Source organism: Pelodiscus sinensis, chromosome 24 (genome assembly GCF_049634645.1).
Source record: "Pelodiscus sinensis isolate JC-2024 chromosome 24, ASM4963464v1, whole genome shotgun sequence".
Lineage (NCBI taxonomy): Eukaryota > Metazoa > Chordata > Testudines > Trionychidae > Pelodiscus > Pelodiscus sinensis.
The window spans coordinates 18,998,071-19,015,159 of NC_134734.1; the positions used below are offsets into that span (position 1 = coordinate 18,998,071).

General features: G+C 55.0%; 1 protein-coding gene across 1 annotated transcript; it reads left to right on the plus strand.

The window, feature by feature from the left end:
* Window positions 1-332: 332 nt before the first annotated feature.
* On the plus strand, window positions 333-16,161 carry S100A10 (S100 calcium binding protein A10). The gene is made up of 3 exons (XM_075908419.1): window positions 333-491; window positions 9,555-9,707; window positions 15,706-16,161. The coding sequence occupies exons 2-3, from the start codon at window positions 9,576-9,578 to the stop codon at window positions 15,865-15,867; spliced, it is 294 nt and encodes a 97-aa protein (XP_075764534.1). The 5' UTR covers window positions 333-491; window positions 9,555-9,575; the 3' UTR covers window positions 15,868-16,161.
* Window positions 16,162-17,089: the final 928 nt, after the last annotated feature.

Below are 17,089 nucleotides of genomic sequence, written 5' to 3' on the forward strand. Positions count from 1 at the left end.
GGGGTGTGGGGATAGATAGATGGGGTGGATGGGGATAGATAGATAGATAGATAGGGATGGATAGATAGATAGAGCAGAGGGGGGATAGATAAACTGATAGTGGGGGGGGGGTGGCCAGACAGACAGGAGGGTCCGGGGACAGACACAACTTTTGCCAGGCCAGTCTCTCTCACCAGCGGGCCCTGTCCCCTCCCCACCTGGTTTCTCTAACGCCCGGGCCAGGCGCTGCGGTGCGGTGCGGCCAGACGGGCGCTCGTTAGCCCGGCGGCCGGGAGCCCGGTGCCAGAGGCAGGGGGCACCAGCGAGCCGGGCTCGGGGCTGCCGGGAGCCGCGTGTGACTCAGCCCGGGCCGGACTCAGGTTTCCCCCCGCCCCCTCGGGCCTCCTCCCGCTCCCTCCCCGGCGTAGTCTAGGGCCGGCGGCGCCCGGTCCCACCCACTCGCGCTGCGCCTCGTCCCCGCACGGCTGCTCCGCTCCGCGCTCCCAGCCTAGGTGAGTCCGGCTGCCCAGCCCCGCCTGCAGCGCACTGACGGGGGGACCTTCCTGCCCCCTAGCCCCAACGCCCCGGGGGGAGGTGCCCAGCGCTGCACCCCCGAGAGCCCGGAGTCGGTGGAGGGGCTGGGGTACCCACGGCCTGTGGCTACGGGACTTCGGGGGGGGGGGGGCTGCAGATGGCTTTAGGAAAAGGGGCCCCCTCATCCTGCTCCTGCCGGAGGGTAATTCCCGCCCCACTGGCCGTGGAGGTGACACTGTGCCATGGTCACATCCGGAGCTGTGGGGCAGGGACACGCCCTGGCGGCGGCAGCCTGGGGCATTGGGCAGGGAGGGCAGCGCTCGAGGGAGAGAGGGTCTGGCTGTCGTGGGGGCAGAAGCCACTGGCGACGGGCTAGTTGTTATCTGCGGGTGCCACTGAACACAAGGGGCTTGTGGAAGCATCTTCCCCCTGACACCAAAGGGCTCCTGGCCACTCCCCAGACTCCCACTCAGGTCAACATTGTGGGGGGGGAAGAGAGTGAAATCTGCCCCTGTATCGGAGTCGGGGGGGCAGGGGGTAGCCGCGGGAGCCCTGCCTTGTCCGGAGGGGCTCAGAGGGTTTAGATTTTGTAGGAATAATGTGTCTCTTGGGACCCCATCCTCGTGCCAAAGAGACGGGCTTGCCTGTCTGTTTCACACCCCTTTGCATGTGTCACATGGGGGGGATCTCTCCCACCTCTCTCCTTCCCCTCTTTTCAGGCTCCCTCTGGCCCACAGCTCTTGGGTGTGTTCTCTTCACAGCACTCGGACCGGGTGCTAGTGCTCAGGAGGGGCCAAACCCACTCCTGGGGATGCCGTGCTGGGCCTGGGGGAATCGCCCCCGGGGCGAATGTGGCCTGTGGGTGTGCAGTGTAGGTGCTGAAGAGCAGCTCACCGTACACAGTCCTGTCGCTGGCCTTCGTAGACTTTGGAAGGGACCATCCTGATCCACTAATCTGACCCCCTCCCCCCCCGCACGGCGCAGGCCACAGACACTCTAACAGACGGGACCCAGGAACACCTGCCTGCTTGGCGCGAGCGTCCCACAGTCATGGGTAGCAAGCTAATGGGTGTGGCCCCTGCTCTCAGACACTGGCGGCCGGCAGTTGACAGGCCAAACCCTTTCCGAGTTTTACAATGGGATGCAAATAGCTTAAATGCTTTCCAAGTCTGCTCTGGAGCCAAGGTGCTAGCGAGAGGCACACGAGAGCCAGATCGGGGTACCCACCGAGATGCGCTACTTGCTTTAGCTAGTACGGGTGCAGTAGACGGAGCGAGAGAGGAGGCAGAGGGGAGAAGGGAGAGAGGTGGTACGTGTGGGGACGTAGAATCTCAGCTTTGAAAGCCAGCCAGGTTTTACCACACTGGGCGGGTTTTGAGAACGCGCTGTTCTTTTCCAAGCGCCGTCGCGCTGTTCAGACACTCAGGAGATCCAAGCTTCCACCTGGAGTTGATTTTCTTGCTGGGAGCCTGGTTTGATTCGTAGCTACAGAGGCCACTTCTCAGATCTTTAAAAAACCCCAAAATGATATTGAGATACAAACAGCCAGGGATGGAGTATCTATGAGGATTCCAAGAACATTGTGCCAGTGGCTACATGTACGCTGTTAAAAATGCGTGCCTTCTTTCAGGGACTTGTTTGCCACGTCCCGGCTTGCTGTTCTCTCTCTCTGGACTGCTTGGGTTTCCTTGTCCGGCCTGGGCCAAGACTCTCCCAGAGCAAACTCCAGGCCCCATTGGTCCTCTGCACGGGGAGAAGCCGTTTTCACTCAAATGCTCCAGCTTCTCCCCTAACTTATCCCTGTGATCAGCGTTCCCTGTAAGCTGGGCGCTTGGGCAGCTATTCAGGAGGTATTCTGTTGCCGCCCAGCTGATTAGCAGAGTGCCCACCGCTAAGTTTTGTGTTGCTGTTGGTGGTGCACATTTGCACGGGGCTTGGTGCACATAAAAATATACTTCTGCACATGCTTGGAAAAAATCGGCACATGGCTGGAAATGATTAGAGGGAGCATTGCCCGTGGTTTGTTTTGCACCAAGGTGCGTGACCCAGGACACGGGTAGGCATCTGAGTATCCAGATGTTGTCACTGGGCATGTTCAGGGCAAGCCGATGAGAAGTGGGGCTGGGTCCCTAGGTGGCTGAATAACCCCTTGGGAAGAAGACTTCTCCCTTGGTCTCTGGGTTCCATTCCAGTGCCTGCTTCAGGAAGGCGCCTTTTATTAGGCTGTCTCTGATCAGGTCCTCAGAACTCGCCCCTGGGCTGGAGGCAGTGTAGGGCCAGGATCTTAGAGGCCCTGTTCTCAGGCTACTGGTGCACGCCCCACCGGGCTCCCGGGGATACTCTTAGCAGGCAGAACAATGCGGCAGCTGGCGGGAGCCCCAGTTCATGATCCAGAAACAGAGGTCCTTTGAGGAGACTTGCATTCCAGGCCCCCTTCCCTCCCCCCACTTTCCACTCTGTTCCCAGGCAGGGTTTCCAACATGGCACAGATGTGGGGCTGCACGTCTCAGCTCTGGCCCATTTTCCAATCTAGCAGCCCTGAGCGTAATGGGCCCGACAGCCTGGCTGGGCTTGCTGGTTTTTCCGTAGAGCTTTTCCAACACCAGCTGCAGAGCTTGGGGCAGGGAAAGTTGCCTGAAGCAAACACGGAGCTAATGAAGGTTAAAGGCCAGACCCTCAAATGGTGCCAGTTGGCTGCATTGACTTCAGTGGATCCGGCCCATAGGGTTCAATGACACTGCACTGATTTACACCGCGAACAGTCCCCAAGCCTGGCAGGAGCGGGCTGCAATTCTGCTGGGACAGGCCCTGCTTTGGAAGGGAACCCAAAAACCCCTGCCGTGCTCAGGCAGCCCTGCTGCGTTTGGATACAACAGTCTGAATACTGTGGCCTTCCGTATTGTGTTGCATCCAAAGACCTCACCAGAGAGGCAGCATTTCATGGGTGGGGAAACTGAGGCATGCCATGGCTGCGTAAGCGGCGTCAGAAATAACACCCAGAATCCTGCCCCAGCCCTGTGCTGGAGCCATTAACACCCATCCCAGAATAGAACCCCACAGCTCTGTCTCTGTCACTCCTTTTGAACCACTCCCACCTGCAAACAGAACCCAGGAGTTTGGGTGCTCAAGCCAGAGAGCCAGAACTCCGGGGTTCTGTTTGCAAGTGGGGGTGGTTAGAGAGGGCGCGACAGAGACCACTTGGCCATGCAGTTCGGCAGATGCAAGCCCTGTGGATAGAAGAACACGGTGTTGTTAGGATCAGGGCTTCCCCAATGTTGTTTGACCAGAATGGTGAAGGTGGAAGGTTCTTTTTCTTCCCGTGATTTGCAACAGCACTTGGAGGGACTGTCTCCTTGCTCTGTGTACAGCACCTAGCGTGCTCCTAGGAGTGCTGGGATACAACCGAATCAGGAGAGTATAACTCCTTAGACAGGAACATTTTGCTGTCATGCTCATCTGGCCCCCGTTACTGTTGCATCTGAGCATCTCCCAGCCTTTGGCATATTTATCCTCCTCACGCCCATTGTACAGATGGGAAACTGAGGCACCGAGCAGCACCACCGGCTGAGGAAGCCTGCGGTGAGGCAGGGACTTGAACCCAGGTCTTTGAAGCATCCGGCCAAGAGTAGGTGGGACGGGGTCTGTGGGAAGAGCTTGGTGCTAGGCTGGATGGTGTCACCCTGGGCAGTTCCTCTGTGACCCGTCTCTACCATGCTCCAAGCTGTGGTGGCCGGTGGTGACTTTTGCAGCAGTGGAGATTCCACTAGGACAGGGCGAGTCGCTGCGGCTCCGAGATGGAAATGGAAGAAGCCGAGTCATTTCCTCAGAGGCACCGCTGGCTGCTTTTCCGCAGGGCTGGAAAATACTAGCTCAGGCTGGGCGGGGGCAGGGAGAACACCCTGGGATGGAGGGATGGGGCGGGGTGATCTGCCACTGCAGCTGCCAGGGGGGAGGCGAGCCCAGCCAGACACAGCGCAGTCCTGTTTATTCATCTCTGATTGCTTTTCCCCTCCCGCCCCGTCCACAAACAAACCCTCTCCCCAGCCAACTCCCACCTCTGGGGTGCGGCCTCCTAACCGGAGCCCAGACAGGGCTGGAGCCACCTGGACAGTTCTTTGCATTTCCGTAAGGAGCCTTCCCTGCCCTGGCTGGGACAAGCAAGTGCTTTGCGTCCCAGGCCTCCCACGGAGCCCTGGCGTGGCGGCTTCCCTCCCGGCGGTTACACCTCTGGAGTTTAGGAGCTTTGCCCCTTGCTACGGGCGCATCACTTCCCACCCCAGCGTCTAGTCCACCACATCCATGGGGGACAGACCTGCGGGAACAATGTGGCCTGGGACCATAGAGGATCTGGGGCCCTCATCGGAGATGGAGCTGCATCAGGCCCTCAATCCACGCCCTGGCTGCTGGCTCCCTCCTCAGACGTTTCTCCTGCTGGCACCTCCCCGAGGCCAGGAATGCATCCCCCACCGCCGAGCATTTGGGCCTCGTTTGGAGCCGCCATCCCTCACGCTTCCAAGTCTTCCAGAGAAAACACTGAGCACGGCCCTGCGGCGGGACCTGGTTCATGCCCAGATGGGAGCAGGCTGGGGGCCTGGCGTGTCTCAGTGCTCAAGGATGAGAGATTGGTCCGGGGTCCGGATCAGTGCATGGCACAGGGTGGGCATGTGCATGCGGGGGAGCTGCTCCGCACAAGCTGATCGGAATCGCTCCTGCTTTACGTTTGCTGGCTGATGTGAGAAGCATCAGAGGGGTCCCTGCCTCAGGGTCCCTGCTGGAGGGCAGTAGCAGTTCACTCCCCTGGCTGGCTGGGGCCCCGAATGCAGAGCCTATCCTCTCCAGTTGCCTGCCTGCCGTGCGCCCCTCTGGAGCTCAGGGCGGGGTGAGGAATGCACACGCCCTTTGATCCACGCTGAAGCCTGCTGAGCATCTGCAAGACAGGGCAGCCCATCTGGGCGATGATTTCGCTCTGCGGGAGGAGTTCTTGGCCAAAGTCCCTCCGCTCTCTAGGGGAGGAAGCTGCCGCCCAGCCCAGCCTGCCGCAATCCGCTGACTTCTCTTCCCTTGTGCGAACATTTTAACCTTTCCACTGCCAGTGGCGCCTTCCTGCTGGTGAGCTTTCCCTGGATCTGCCTGTCCTGAGGTTTTAAGAGTTGGCTTCTTCGTTACCCCAGCCACCCACACGCCCTGCCCACGTGCTCAGGGGACCCTCCCTGGAGGTAGGCGTGGGAGAGAGTTACGCCGACAGCTTCTCCACTGGGACAAGAGGGCAAATCGGAAGGATGCTATCAGTGCCGGGAATGTTTGGCTGCTAATCAAGGGGGGCGGGGGGGGGGAGCAAATTCGTTGCATGTGAGAGCCAGCAGTGAGCTTTTCTTGCCAGTCTGTTTGCACCAGATGAGCAGCCAGGCTCCATGTCCCATTCGTATTTACTTTAGCCAGCTGCTTCCCCGTGTCTGTCGTCTCTCAGATCTATTCTTTGTTAAGAAAAGTGCTTCCCAGCCCCGGCCTGTTGCTGCGTACATCATCCAGACAATCGCTCCAACGGGCTACATGCTCGTAAAACACTTCCAGGCACACAAAGGGATCCCAGCTGCTTTTGCCCACAGCAAAGATAACTTGAGGGGGGCCATTTCTGAAGAGATCCCTCCTTTCCCCCTCCGGAGGCCTTATTTAGCGGGTTGCAGCATTTGCTACCCGCCCCAGTTCTCACTTCTCTCTTCACCACCCCGCAATGCACCAGGCCCTTGGATTTGGCAAGGGATCAAAGTCTCCCGTTCACGGGGGCAGACGCCGAGAAAGGAATCTGCCATTGAAAGAGTTTGCTTTGACCATTCATTTAAAAAAAAAAAAAAAAAGCCACAGAGTTTAACAACCAGCCTCACTTTTCTGGCTGACTCTGGTCCAGTCTTCCCATTGATTCTGTCCCGGAAAGGCGTGTTCCCTCTCTGGTCATTTGCTGCTCCCTGTGAGCAGTGTTCCCTCTCATTTTTTCCCTCCTTGTGTGGAATTAATTTTGTTCTGTGCACTGAGGCATGTGTGGATGTGCACCATCAGTAGAAACACATGCTGCTGGCAGTGCGCTCTGCTAATCAACAGGGCAGCACCTGAATCTTCTGGGTGGCTGCTCAAGTGCTCAACTTACAGGAAACACTCTGTGTGACTGTGCAGCACACCGGGTATCCAGTTGGGGGACACACCGCAGGGCGTGCTCCTGGCTGGGCTGAGCTGTCCCAGAACACAGATGCTGCTAAGCATGGCACATGGATATTTTAAGAGCTGTCAGGTTTCTCCTTAGCTTGTCCATGCCCCTTTGCTATGCACCCACTCAGCAAATTGCACCAGGAGACAGGAATCCTCTTCACTTCCTGTCCCAAACTGCTGTTAATCACAGAATCATAGATGCTCGAGATGGGGGGGAGGGAAGGAAGTCCTCTTTTATCACCCTCTCCAGCCCCTCTCAGAGGGGATTGATTGCTGGGGGAACATTCGCTAATATCTTGCTTCTTCGCATTACCAGGAGCTGATAAACAGCTGCCATGTCCCACCCCAGAGGGGATTGCATTTTAGTGGTGGAAGGAGTGATCCTTTAATATACAGACTGGAACGCTGCCTTAGCATACGTGCAAGGAGCAATTTTTGACTCATGATTTGTTAAGTAGTTTGCCAAGATTGTTGAGTTCCTAGGGATCTTGCTAGAAAAGGCACAAGACAAGCAAATCAGCGGCCAGCCGTGTCTTGCTTTTATAGTAAGCTCGTCTCAGGTGGGTTTCACGGGGGGTTATATTTTGAACACGTTATTGTCCTGGATGCAGGAATAAAGGGGTGTGACGGCGTTTCGGGGACCCCCCCCGATCCTGCATCCCCGTAGCAGCAAGAACAGACTCCGACAGCCAGTAGAATAGAGAAGGTTTATTGCTTCTCCAGGATACAGCACAGCACAGACGCGATGAGGTTACAGGAGTCAGGGCCAGGATGCCTCAGACCCCTTGCGTTAGGGGGTTCATTGCCCACTCAGCTTAGTCTGTTCCCTTCATGTTTACCAGCCAGCAACTGCCTCACTCCCAGACCCTGTCCCCAGCCAGGTGACCGTCTCCGCCTCCCTTTGTCTCTCCCCCTGGGAAGAGCTTTGCTAACTGCCCAGGCTGGGACTAGGTGTCTGGGCTAATACACGTGTGGGTGAGTCAGTGGAAATCACACATCACAGCGCAGGGGAACCCCGGGTTACAGAGCAGACAGCCCCCCACTATGTCACAAGGGGTAACATTCCATGTCCTGGTCCCATGCTTGGTCAGATTAGATGATGATAAAGTTCCCTTGTGGCTCTGAAAGCTACACATCTCTCCACAGTACATAACAAGTCTGTTTCTAACCCATGTCTCGCCAGGGCTTTAATCCAGAGTTTCCCATGAAAATACTTGAACCACCTCTAAAACATCAACGCCTCAGGCGCCCTGGGCAGAAATAACCAAGAGATGGTCATTTCCCCTAGTGCTGGCACATGGAAGAGACAACACAGAGATTGTCCTTCGTTTTCCAAATCCTCTTGCTCGTCCATGCTGCTGTCATCCAAAGCATGTTTATGTCCCTTAACCCTCATTGTGAGTTAGGAGACTCCATTTACCCTGGTACATTGTATTCTCCTGTAGATGTTCAGGAATGTCCTGGCTCGGGGAATGCGTATTGTAGCCGTTTGATCGGGGTTTAACTGCTGAAGCAGGAAAGGTTTCATTGTGCAATGAAATCCTTTGCACTAGTGGCACAAGCCAGCCATTGTCATGCCTGGGCCGAGCAGAGCTAAAATGGACTCGATTGGGAACGGAGTCCAGAGGTTTGATCTGACCTTTATCCCAACTCTCTCTGCCTCGCTAGCGTCTGTCTGGCCATCTCCCAGCCGTTCTCCGTCCTCCCCGAAAAGCGATGCGGCTGTAGCTACGCAACAACAGTGGAGACAAGGTTTTAAAGTTTCCATTTGGGTCTGAGAGCTTAGATTCCCCCTCTTCCCCCCCCCCACGCACACACTCCCACCCCCCATGGTGGCTGCAGGGGTAGGAATCTAACTAGCTAGCAGGTTTGGCAGATGCATTAGCATTAAAGTTCGAAATGATGAAGAAATGAGGGAGCAAAGTACTGAGGGAAGCGGTAGATTCTCCATGCCTTCAGATCCAGCTTGGAGGCTGTTCTAGAACATGCATTAGCCAAACGTATTATTGGGCTCAATACAAGGGTAACAGGAACAAGGAGGAGTCAGATGGCACTTTAGAGACTAACAGATTTATTAGGGCATAAGTTTTCATGGGTAAATCCCACTTCATCAGATCAATTAGAGTGGAGTTCGCAGAGGGAGGGGTATATATAAGAACAACAAATGAAAGGGAGCCTGTGTCTCAGTAAACTAGGGATGTTCAAAGTTGTTTAATAAAGCAACCCAGTAAACACTAAACATCTCAGCAGTTACACCCGCTGCGGGCTCTGCAGTATAAAGCTTAAATAAGCTTCATGCTGCAGTAGCCCGCAGCGGAGCCTCCCTAGGAGCTGGACCGCCAAACTCTGCTGGCCCGTTTCCCAGGAAGGTGGTTTCGCTGACGTAGCAAAGCTGCCTCCCAGGAGCGGAGTAGAGTTGAAGCGATAAGCCCCAGCTTATCAGGGAACTGGGTCTTCAGTTAAACTCTATCATCCCTGCTGTACACGCCACTCCAGCTCATCTGATGAAGTGGGTTTCACTCGCAAAAGCTGATGCCCTAATCAAGCTCTTCGTCTCTAAGGTGCCGCTGGACTCCTTGTTGTTTTTGCAGATGCAGACTAAACACGGCTCCCTGCCCCCTCCCCGAGACTTTTCAGGGGTAACAGGATAAAGCTCCTTGCTCTGCAATTTGCCGGCGGGTCTAATAGGGACCCTTCTGGCCTTGAAATCGACGAATGCACAGCAGAAAGCCCTGTGCTTAGCACAGGTGTGTGTCTTGCTCCTGGGGGTAAAACTATGTTCAGCTGTGGGACAGGACAAAGCTAACCGTGCTCTGTGCTATTTCTCCCCTCTTGGGCAGGCTCAAGACACCCACGCCAAGATGCCGTCTCAGATGGAGCACGCCATGGAGACGCTAATGTTCACGTTCCACAAGTACGCCGGCGACAAGAACTACCTGACGAAAGAGGATCTCCGGCTGCTGATGGACAAGGAGTTCCCTGGGTTTTTGGATGTGAGTGAGAAATGCCAAGGCTCCCGCTTGCTGAGGGAATTCCTCCCTCCTGGCACGGCCCATTGAGGGATTTGGCTAGTCCTAGTCTCTGGTGATCCAGGGCTGGGGTGGGATTGGATGTTTATCCCTCTAGGCCAGGACGGAGCAGCGATGCTGCATGTGGGGCTGTGCAGTGTGAGATGCAACATCAAGAGCCCAGCCGTTTTCCACTTGAGCATGACAGGTTTTTACAAGTCAGCCGCTTAGGGACCATATTAGAGAAATCGGAGAGAGCAGGGAAGACAGGACCAAAGGGCTAGATGGAACAAGACAGACAAGGGTAAAAACTGAAAGAGCCGAAGATGTGGACAGACACAGTCCCAGTCAGATCCCAGGTTGAGGGATTATAGTTTTTCTAACTGAACTCTTCAAACTTCAGATGGCGAAATTATTCTGCCCTCCAAATGAAGGCTCAAGCCAGCTGGCCTCTCGGGGATCCTGCAATGTCAGCGTAGGCAAAATAAGGCTAGGATGATTTCCCCTGCTGAAAATTCTGTAGCTTGCTCGGTCAAAGCCTGCTGTGGGATTTAGCCCTTCATCTTGCCACTTGTTCATGTCAAAGCAAGCCATGTGGCAAAGCCAAGTGAAGGGCTTGGAAAACCTCAGCCCAGGTGACTGGCTGTTGGCATGAGCCGGCGGCCAGGCCAGGGCCATCCTTAGGATTTATGGGTGTGATGGCGAGTTGGGGTTCCCATCGCTGGGACTCAAACCGCCCACAGCAGAGGAGGCCCTACAGGGGTGGGTAGCTGCGGCTGCCACCCTCGCTTCCCTGCCTTTAATTAGCTCATGGCTGACACAGACAATGGGGCGAGGCTCTGGGCAGTGCGTTCCCTCCGTGAGAAATGATGCATTGTCAGAGACAATAGACAGCATTTTGGGAACAGCCTGCCAGGCTGGGCTATGAATAACCCTGCTGCCTGGTGCACTGTGTTCTCACAGCTCCTTGGCTGTTATGGTTTGATGCAAAGCAAGGACAGGCCTGCAGGGCAGACACGTGAGACTGGGAGATGGGCAAAGTTCCTTCCTGTCCCCCAAAAAATCTCCATCAGCCATATCTCCCGAGGACCCATCTGCAGTCCTGTAATTGAGGGAAGATGCAATGTCTGAGCAGCACTTGGGAGTCGCCTCTCAAATGAAACCAGCAAGATTAACATGGAGCAATTAAGTGACTTGCCCAGGGCCATATGGTTAGTCAGTGGCAGAATTGGAAAGCCAGCCCAGAGGTCCTGGCTCCCAAGCCTGCTGGTTGGCATGAGCAACATTCCTCCCAGGGCTAGGCATAACCCTCAGGAGTCATTGCGGCATGGGAAATACATTAAGTACCTGCATCGTGTCCACAAGAGGATCCCAGGTAGCAATGGGGCACGGAAAGGGCATAGCCGGGGGAGGCACAGATATACATTTCTGGGTAACTCATGACAAATTTAAGAGGGGACTGGGCACTGCCACTGTCCCTGCAGACACATCTTTCCTCAAGGGAAGCCAATCCAGAAAGATCTGGACAGGATTGTGGTGCATCAGCGGGTGGGTGGGTCTCTGGGTCAGAGTAGAGGGGCATTGGCAGAGCTGGGTGGAGGGGGAGCCCAGGGCTGGGCTAGCAGGGGGCTGCGGGGTATTGGTAGACCTGGGGGGGTGCAGATCAAGGCTGGAGTAGCAGAGCAAATAGCACCCGACTCTCAAGGTGGCTTGGCCCTGTTCTTGCCTGGTGCCAGTTACTGCTGGGGACCAGACCAGCCCCCGCTTTGGAGCAGGAAAGCGCCCCCCCTCGCCCCCCCGTCAGCCTGTGTCTCTGGTGCTTCCAGTGAGTAAGGAAGCTGGCCCGGGTGGCACAGGCTGATCAAACTACAGCCAGGGATATCAGGCTCCGGCCCCAGGGCATCCATTCCACTGCGAGGGTGCACATCGAGAGTGCCAGCAGTAAACCAGAGCTCCCAGTACCCCCAGGGATCCAGTCACTTCCAGGGCAGGACCTCCCTTGCAGCTGGCTGAGCTCTGCCGTGGCGTCAGCATTGCTCTTGCTAACCCCCAGGCTGGATCTGGTCCATCACCTGTAACTGATCCAGGCTGGGTTTTCTGAGGCTCCATGGAGGCTTGGGGCCAGGGTCTGATCCCAGCGCCTTAGAACCAATGTCTGCAGGGACAGGCCTGCGGTTGCTGTAGGGAGATGGATTCTGATCTCAGCTACCCTGGTGTCACTCTGGAATGAGACTGTGGACACTGATAGTCGGGAGATCAGAACGTGTCCTCAGTCCCCTCAGTTAATTCAGTGCTAGGCTCCCTACTGCTGGCATGGTAACAGCCTAGAACAGCTTGTACACAGAAACTGCCATTTATAACACACATCCGGACCCTCAGCTCCAGGGTTCTATTTCCTCAGCCCGTAAAGCAAGCCCTGTGGTTACTTGCAGGCAGCCTGCCATGCACCGAGCTCACCAGCCATTGCTTGGTGTGAACACGCTGCGGGGGTGTGGTCCGGATGTACAAGGCTCTTGATTTACTGCTCGCTGTGCAAGCCCGGAAGCAAAAGGTTCCTCCCACTTACATCCTCCAGACCCTTGTGCTTGGACTTGGGGGCCTGGGCCTCTGTAGGGGATTTCACAGGATGGGATTTCACTGCCGGAGCACAGGAATCAATGCCCTCCAGGATGCCATGCAGAATGTCTCATCAGATGAGCTCCCAGAAGCCAGCGTGGAAAGGCTTTGTCCCAAGTTCTCTGCTTTTTCGCTACTTGTAGTGCACGCACCAGCTTTCCATGTCTCTTTCCTCTACCTGGGAGCCCATCACAGCAAGTCCCTGGCAGGGTATTCATAAGAACAGCCAGACTGGGTCAGAACAACAGTAGCCAAGGCCAGGTGCCCCAGAGAGAACGAACAGAACTGGAAACCATCAAGTGATCCCTCCCCGTCACCCATTCCCAGCTTCTGACAAACAGAGGCAAGGGACACCATCCCTGCCCATCCTGGCCAATAGCCATTGACGGACCTGTCCTCCAGGAATTTATCGACTTCTTTTTTGAACCCCGTTAAAGTCCAGGTCTTCACAACATCCTTTGGCAAAGAGTTCCACAGGTTGCCTGCGCTGTGTGAAGAAGCACTTCCTTGTGTTTATTTTAAACCTACTACCTACTAATTTCGTTTGGTGACTCATAGTTCTTATGTTATGGGAACAAGTAAATAACTTTCCTGATTCACTTTCTCCACACCAGTCATTATTTTATAGACCTCTATCATATCCCCCGCCCCTTAGTCTCATCTTTTCTAAGCTGAAAATTCCCTGTCTTTTTAATCTCTCTTCATATTCGTTATAAGTGCTACACACACGTTAGCATTCACACTGTTTTGGAGCAATAACCGCGGTAGATTAACTAGTCCACTCCCATCCAACTCCATCTAAAGACAACAGCTGGGAATTGGTGACGGGAAGGATCACTTGCTGATTGCCTGCTCTTTTCACTCCCTCTGGGGCACCTGGCATTGGCCACTTGTTGGAAGTCAGGATATGGGCTAGATGGACCTTTGATCTGACCCAGTATGGTCGATCTTACGTTAAAATATACAGGAACTGATCTATAAAAATGCTGGAAATATGAGGAGTGGGGACTAGGACTCAGGACTACTGGCTTCTTTTCCCTTCCCCAGGAAAGGTATGTGTGGATAATGGTTAGGTTTTGGGCATCAAGATTTCTGGGGTCTAGTTCCAGCTCTGCCACTGACTGGGTGTATGACCCTGCCCAAGTCACTTAACAGCCCTTTCATTTAGTTTCCCACTCTGAAAGTTCACCTTCCTCCAGGAGATATGCAGCGATACTGGGTGAAGGGCTGCGATGCGCTCTGAGATCTGCTAGCACCCCAGGAGCATGAAATGGTGCTGTTGATTTCCCTAGAAATGTTCCTTATGGTGCATTTTAAACACTGAGCATTGTCACTCTCCTGGCCTGAGATCAGAGCCTTCAGCGCACACCGCAGAGACGTATTCATGAGTTGTCGCGGGTGTTGTGCTGGGTGCAACAGGGGACTATTTGGGGTGATAGAACTGAGACTAATGAGAGGAAATTAAGCAAAAGAAAACGTGGGTGAAAGGGCAGGAGAAATAATCAGGCACTGATCCGCTTGGTGTGAATCTGCCTAGATCAGGGGTGGGCAAAAGCCACTCAGTGGGCCAAATCTGTCCCGCCTAGGGCCCCGCCCCCTAGCACATTGCCTGGGACCTCATGAGCCCTTTCAACTGCTTCTATTTAAAGGGCTTGTGCCTGTCAGGCAACAGCCCCAAGGAAGATATGAGCCCTTTAAATAGAAGCAGTCGAAAGGGCTTCCATGTCTCCAGCTCCCAGGCAACCCAATAGCAGCGAGGCCAGGAGCAACGAGCCCTTTAAATAGCAGGAGTTGAAAGGACTTGCAGCTCCTGTCTCTGGCTAACATGATGCCTGCGAGCTGCAGGGGAGGTGCGAATCCTGCTATTTAAAGGCTCCGCCCCTTCCTTCCAAGGGCCTGCCCCTTCCGGGGTGGCCCGCGACCACTTCCAAACATTTTGACGTGGCCACCGCTCAAATGTTATTGCCCGCCCCTGGCCTAGATCCTCTGACAAAGCGGCACTGGTTGATGTTAACGGAGTCAGGCCCAGGGAAAGCGACCTAAACCCTCGCAGTTCAGGTCATGCGCCAGCCTCGAAGTGCTGGACTTGGAAGGGGATTTTCCCTGCGAGCACGTTGTCCCATCAGCTCAGACTCTCTTGCTTCTTTCTCTGTGGCAGCTGGGACTGGGCTGGAGACAGAATACTGGGCTAGATGGGCCCAGGTGTGCTCTGCTCTGGCAGTCCTCATGTTCCCACGGGAAGTAGTGAAAGCCTCATGGTTATGAGCATTTCAAAGTATTAGGAAATGTACCACGGGGACCAGCCGTGGGTGGGAAAGGCTCTAAAGGATCCAATAAGTGCTTTCTCCTTGTTGGATCACTTGCCTAATGGAAACTGGTGGCTGTGAGTACCAAGCCTCCCTGGGACAAAGAGCCCAAGGAAACCACAGTGTGTCATGCACGCAGCCAGGAGAGCTCAGAGAACTGGGTCCCCCTTAGCTGCGACGGGGTATGGAGAGGAGCAGCAATTTAAACAGCTAGTGTGTAGTCACTGCTCAGCACTTGTGTCTCGCTGCAAACACCCCCCTCACTCCTAAAATCCACACACCTGTGGAGCACTCTGTACAGTGTGGGGGAAGGGGATTTACTTCTAGTCACAGTTGTTCAGCACAGGAAACGGGCTAGTTAGCTTCAGGGCACTGCCCTGGCCTGTCTGAGATAGGAACACTGCTGTGAAGAGGGAGGGGAAGGAATTTGAAGCTACACTCAAAGCGATTGCCCGTGACCCAAGAAACTTGCCCCGATCCTCCAAGCTGCTTCACAAAGGGAGGCCCTGCTGCCCATTCCCAGTGGAGCCTAAAGGACAGGCAGAGAGAAGCCAGGTTGTATGGGGAATGTCAGCAGGGAGACTATTGGAAGGACTGGGCAGCATGTTGGTTTGATTTTTGCTATTAATCCCTGGTTTCATTTTGGGGGTGTTGAAAACAACCTGCAGTTTCGGCTCAGCTGAAGTTTTGCTGTAAACTTGTTTGTACACACCCCAAAGTTTCCGCCGCATGTGCCGTTTAAAGAGAGGTCCAGGTGCCACAATGCTGGGCGCGATACAAAGTCCGCCCCCCCCATAGGTAAGCTAGGGAAACACTGAGATGCTGGAAGGATGCACAGCTAGATGGAGAGGATGGAGCCACTGCCGTGAGGGAGGGCAGGCTTCGGAGCCAGTGGGATGGCGGGCTGGACAGGTAGATGAAACTACATGGAGTCACCGCCATGGACAGACTCTCAGACAGGCTCCCATACTGGCTATGAAGCAGCTTCCGCCGGGGGCACGTTCAGCTCCATTAAGTAACAGCCTCCCCCCACTTTTCTTTCTTGCATTCTCCCTTCCCAGAACCAGAAAGACCCCATGGCCGTGGATAAGATCATGAAGGACCTAGACCAGTGCCGGGACGGCAGAGTCGGCTTCCAGAGCTTCTTCTCGCTAGTGGCTGGGCTGACCATCGCGTGCAACGACTACTTTGTGGTACACATGAAGCAGAAGGGGAGAAAATGAAGAGGTGACTGGAGACGCCCCCCGCCTAACTCCTAACCCCAAAGTCATATAAAGGGGGCCACGAGGCGGCCTGGATCTGAGCTCCCAACTGGCCATTGGCACCAATGGAAAGTTGTGCGCGAGGATCAAGGCCTCAGTGTGGCCCCGCGGATGTGCAAACAGACTCACGAGTCGCCAGGTAACAGGCAGGAGAGAGCTTGCGTTCCCTGCCCCAGAGCAGCTTATGATTTGTATATTATAGCCCTGCCTTGCCCTAGAATAAAGAATCCCTCTCTCTGGTTTTTTAATTCCTAACGGCGTGTAGTCCTTTTCTCCGCTCTGGCCTTGTCTGGTCAGCGTCGCTTTAGAAAGAGGCGGCACTCAGAAGGGCACGGGAAGCACAGGTCTGGCGAGAGAAATCTGTGGTGGAGACTGCAAACATCCAGTACTGTCACAAAGAGCGTTCTGGAGAGACACTGGCCGGGGGGCACCGGAGCTTTGCGCAACTGAGTAATTTGCCAGGAAGGGGAGGGGTGTGTCTAATTTGCATATATTTGCATAGAATTAAATAAAATATGCACATTTTAAGAGCATGCAAAAAAAAGTGTAGATAGTTTATAGTGTTTGTGGCCCTAATATGCAGTCTTCAGCACAGAGCATGCAATGCCCCTTTCACATATTCTAACACAAACAGGGCGTGTTCCCAGAGACGCCCACTCACCCCCTCATCCCCACCCCGCAGAGTCCTGATTTGCTCTAGGGATGTAAAATCCCTGTTAATCAGTTAACTGGTTAAATTAAACTAATGTTTAACCCGTTAACTGCCTAGCAGGATCTCACTAGTCCAGCCCCCCCAAGCCTGCAGAGCTCCTGCTTCCAGCCCCATGCTGGGGCTGAGGCTGGTTGCTAGCTCCCAGTCCCCAGTCACGGGGGGCTGCCCCCCCCATTCCCATCCCTAATTTGCACCAGTGAAGTGGGATTTGCGCTTGCAGGGTTCAGGTACGTTCAGCATGCACCAGTCCCATCGGTTCAAGCCGATACCAATACAGCTTCAGATCCAGAGACCCGGCTGTACGCCAAGGCCAGCCTGCATGCTCCCTGGCCCGCATCGGAGCCTGCCTTGGCGACAGCTGGAGACGAGGAGGCTGATGTGTTGCCTCTTTGTTTGGCCACGAGCCTGCTCATGCGCCGCCCGAACGTCGGCCCACGAGAGAAATCTCTGGCGCGAGGCAGAGCAGAACGG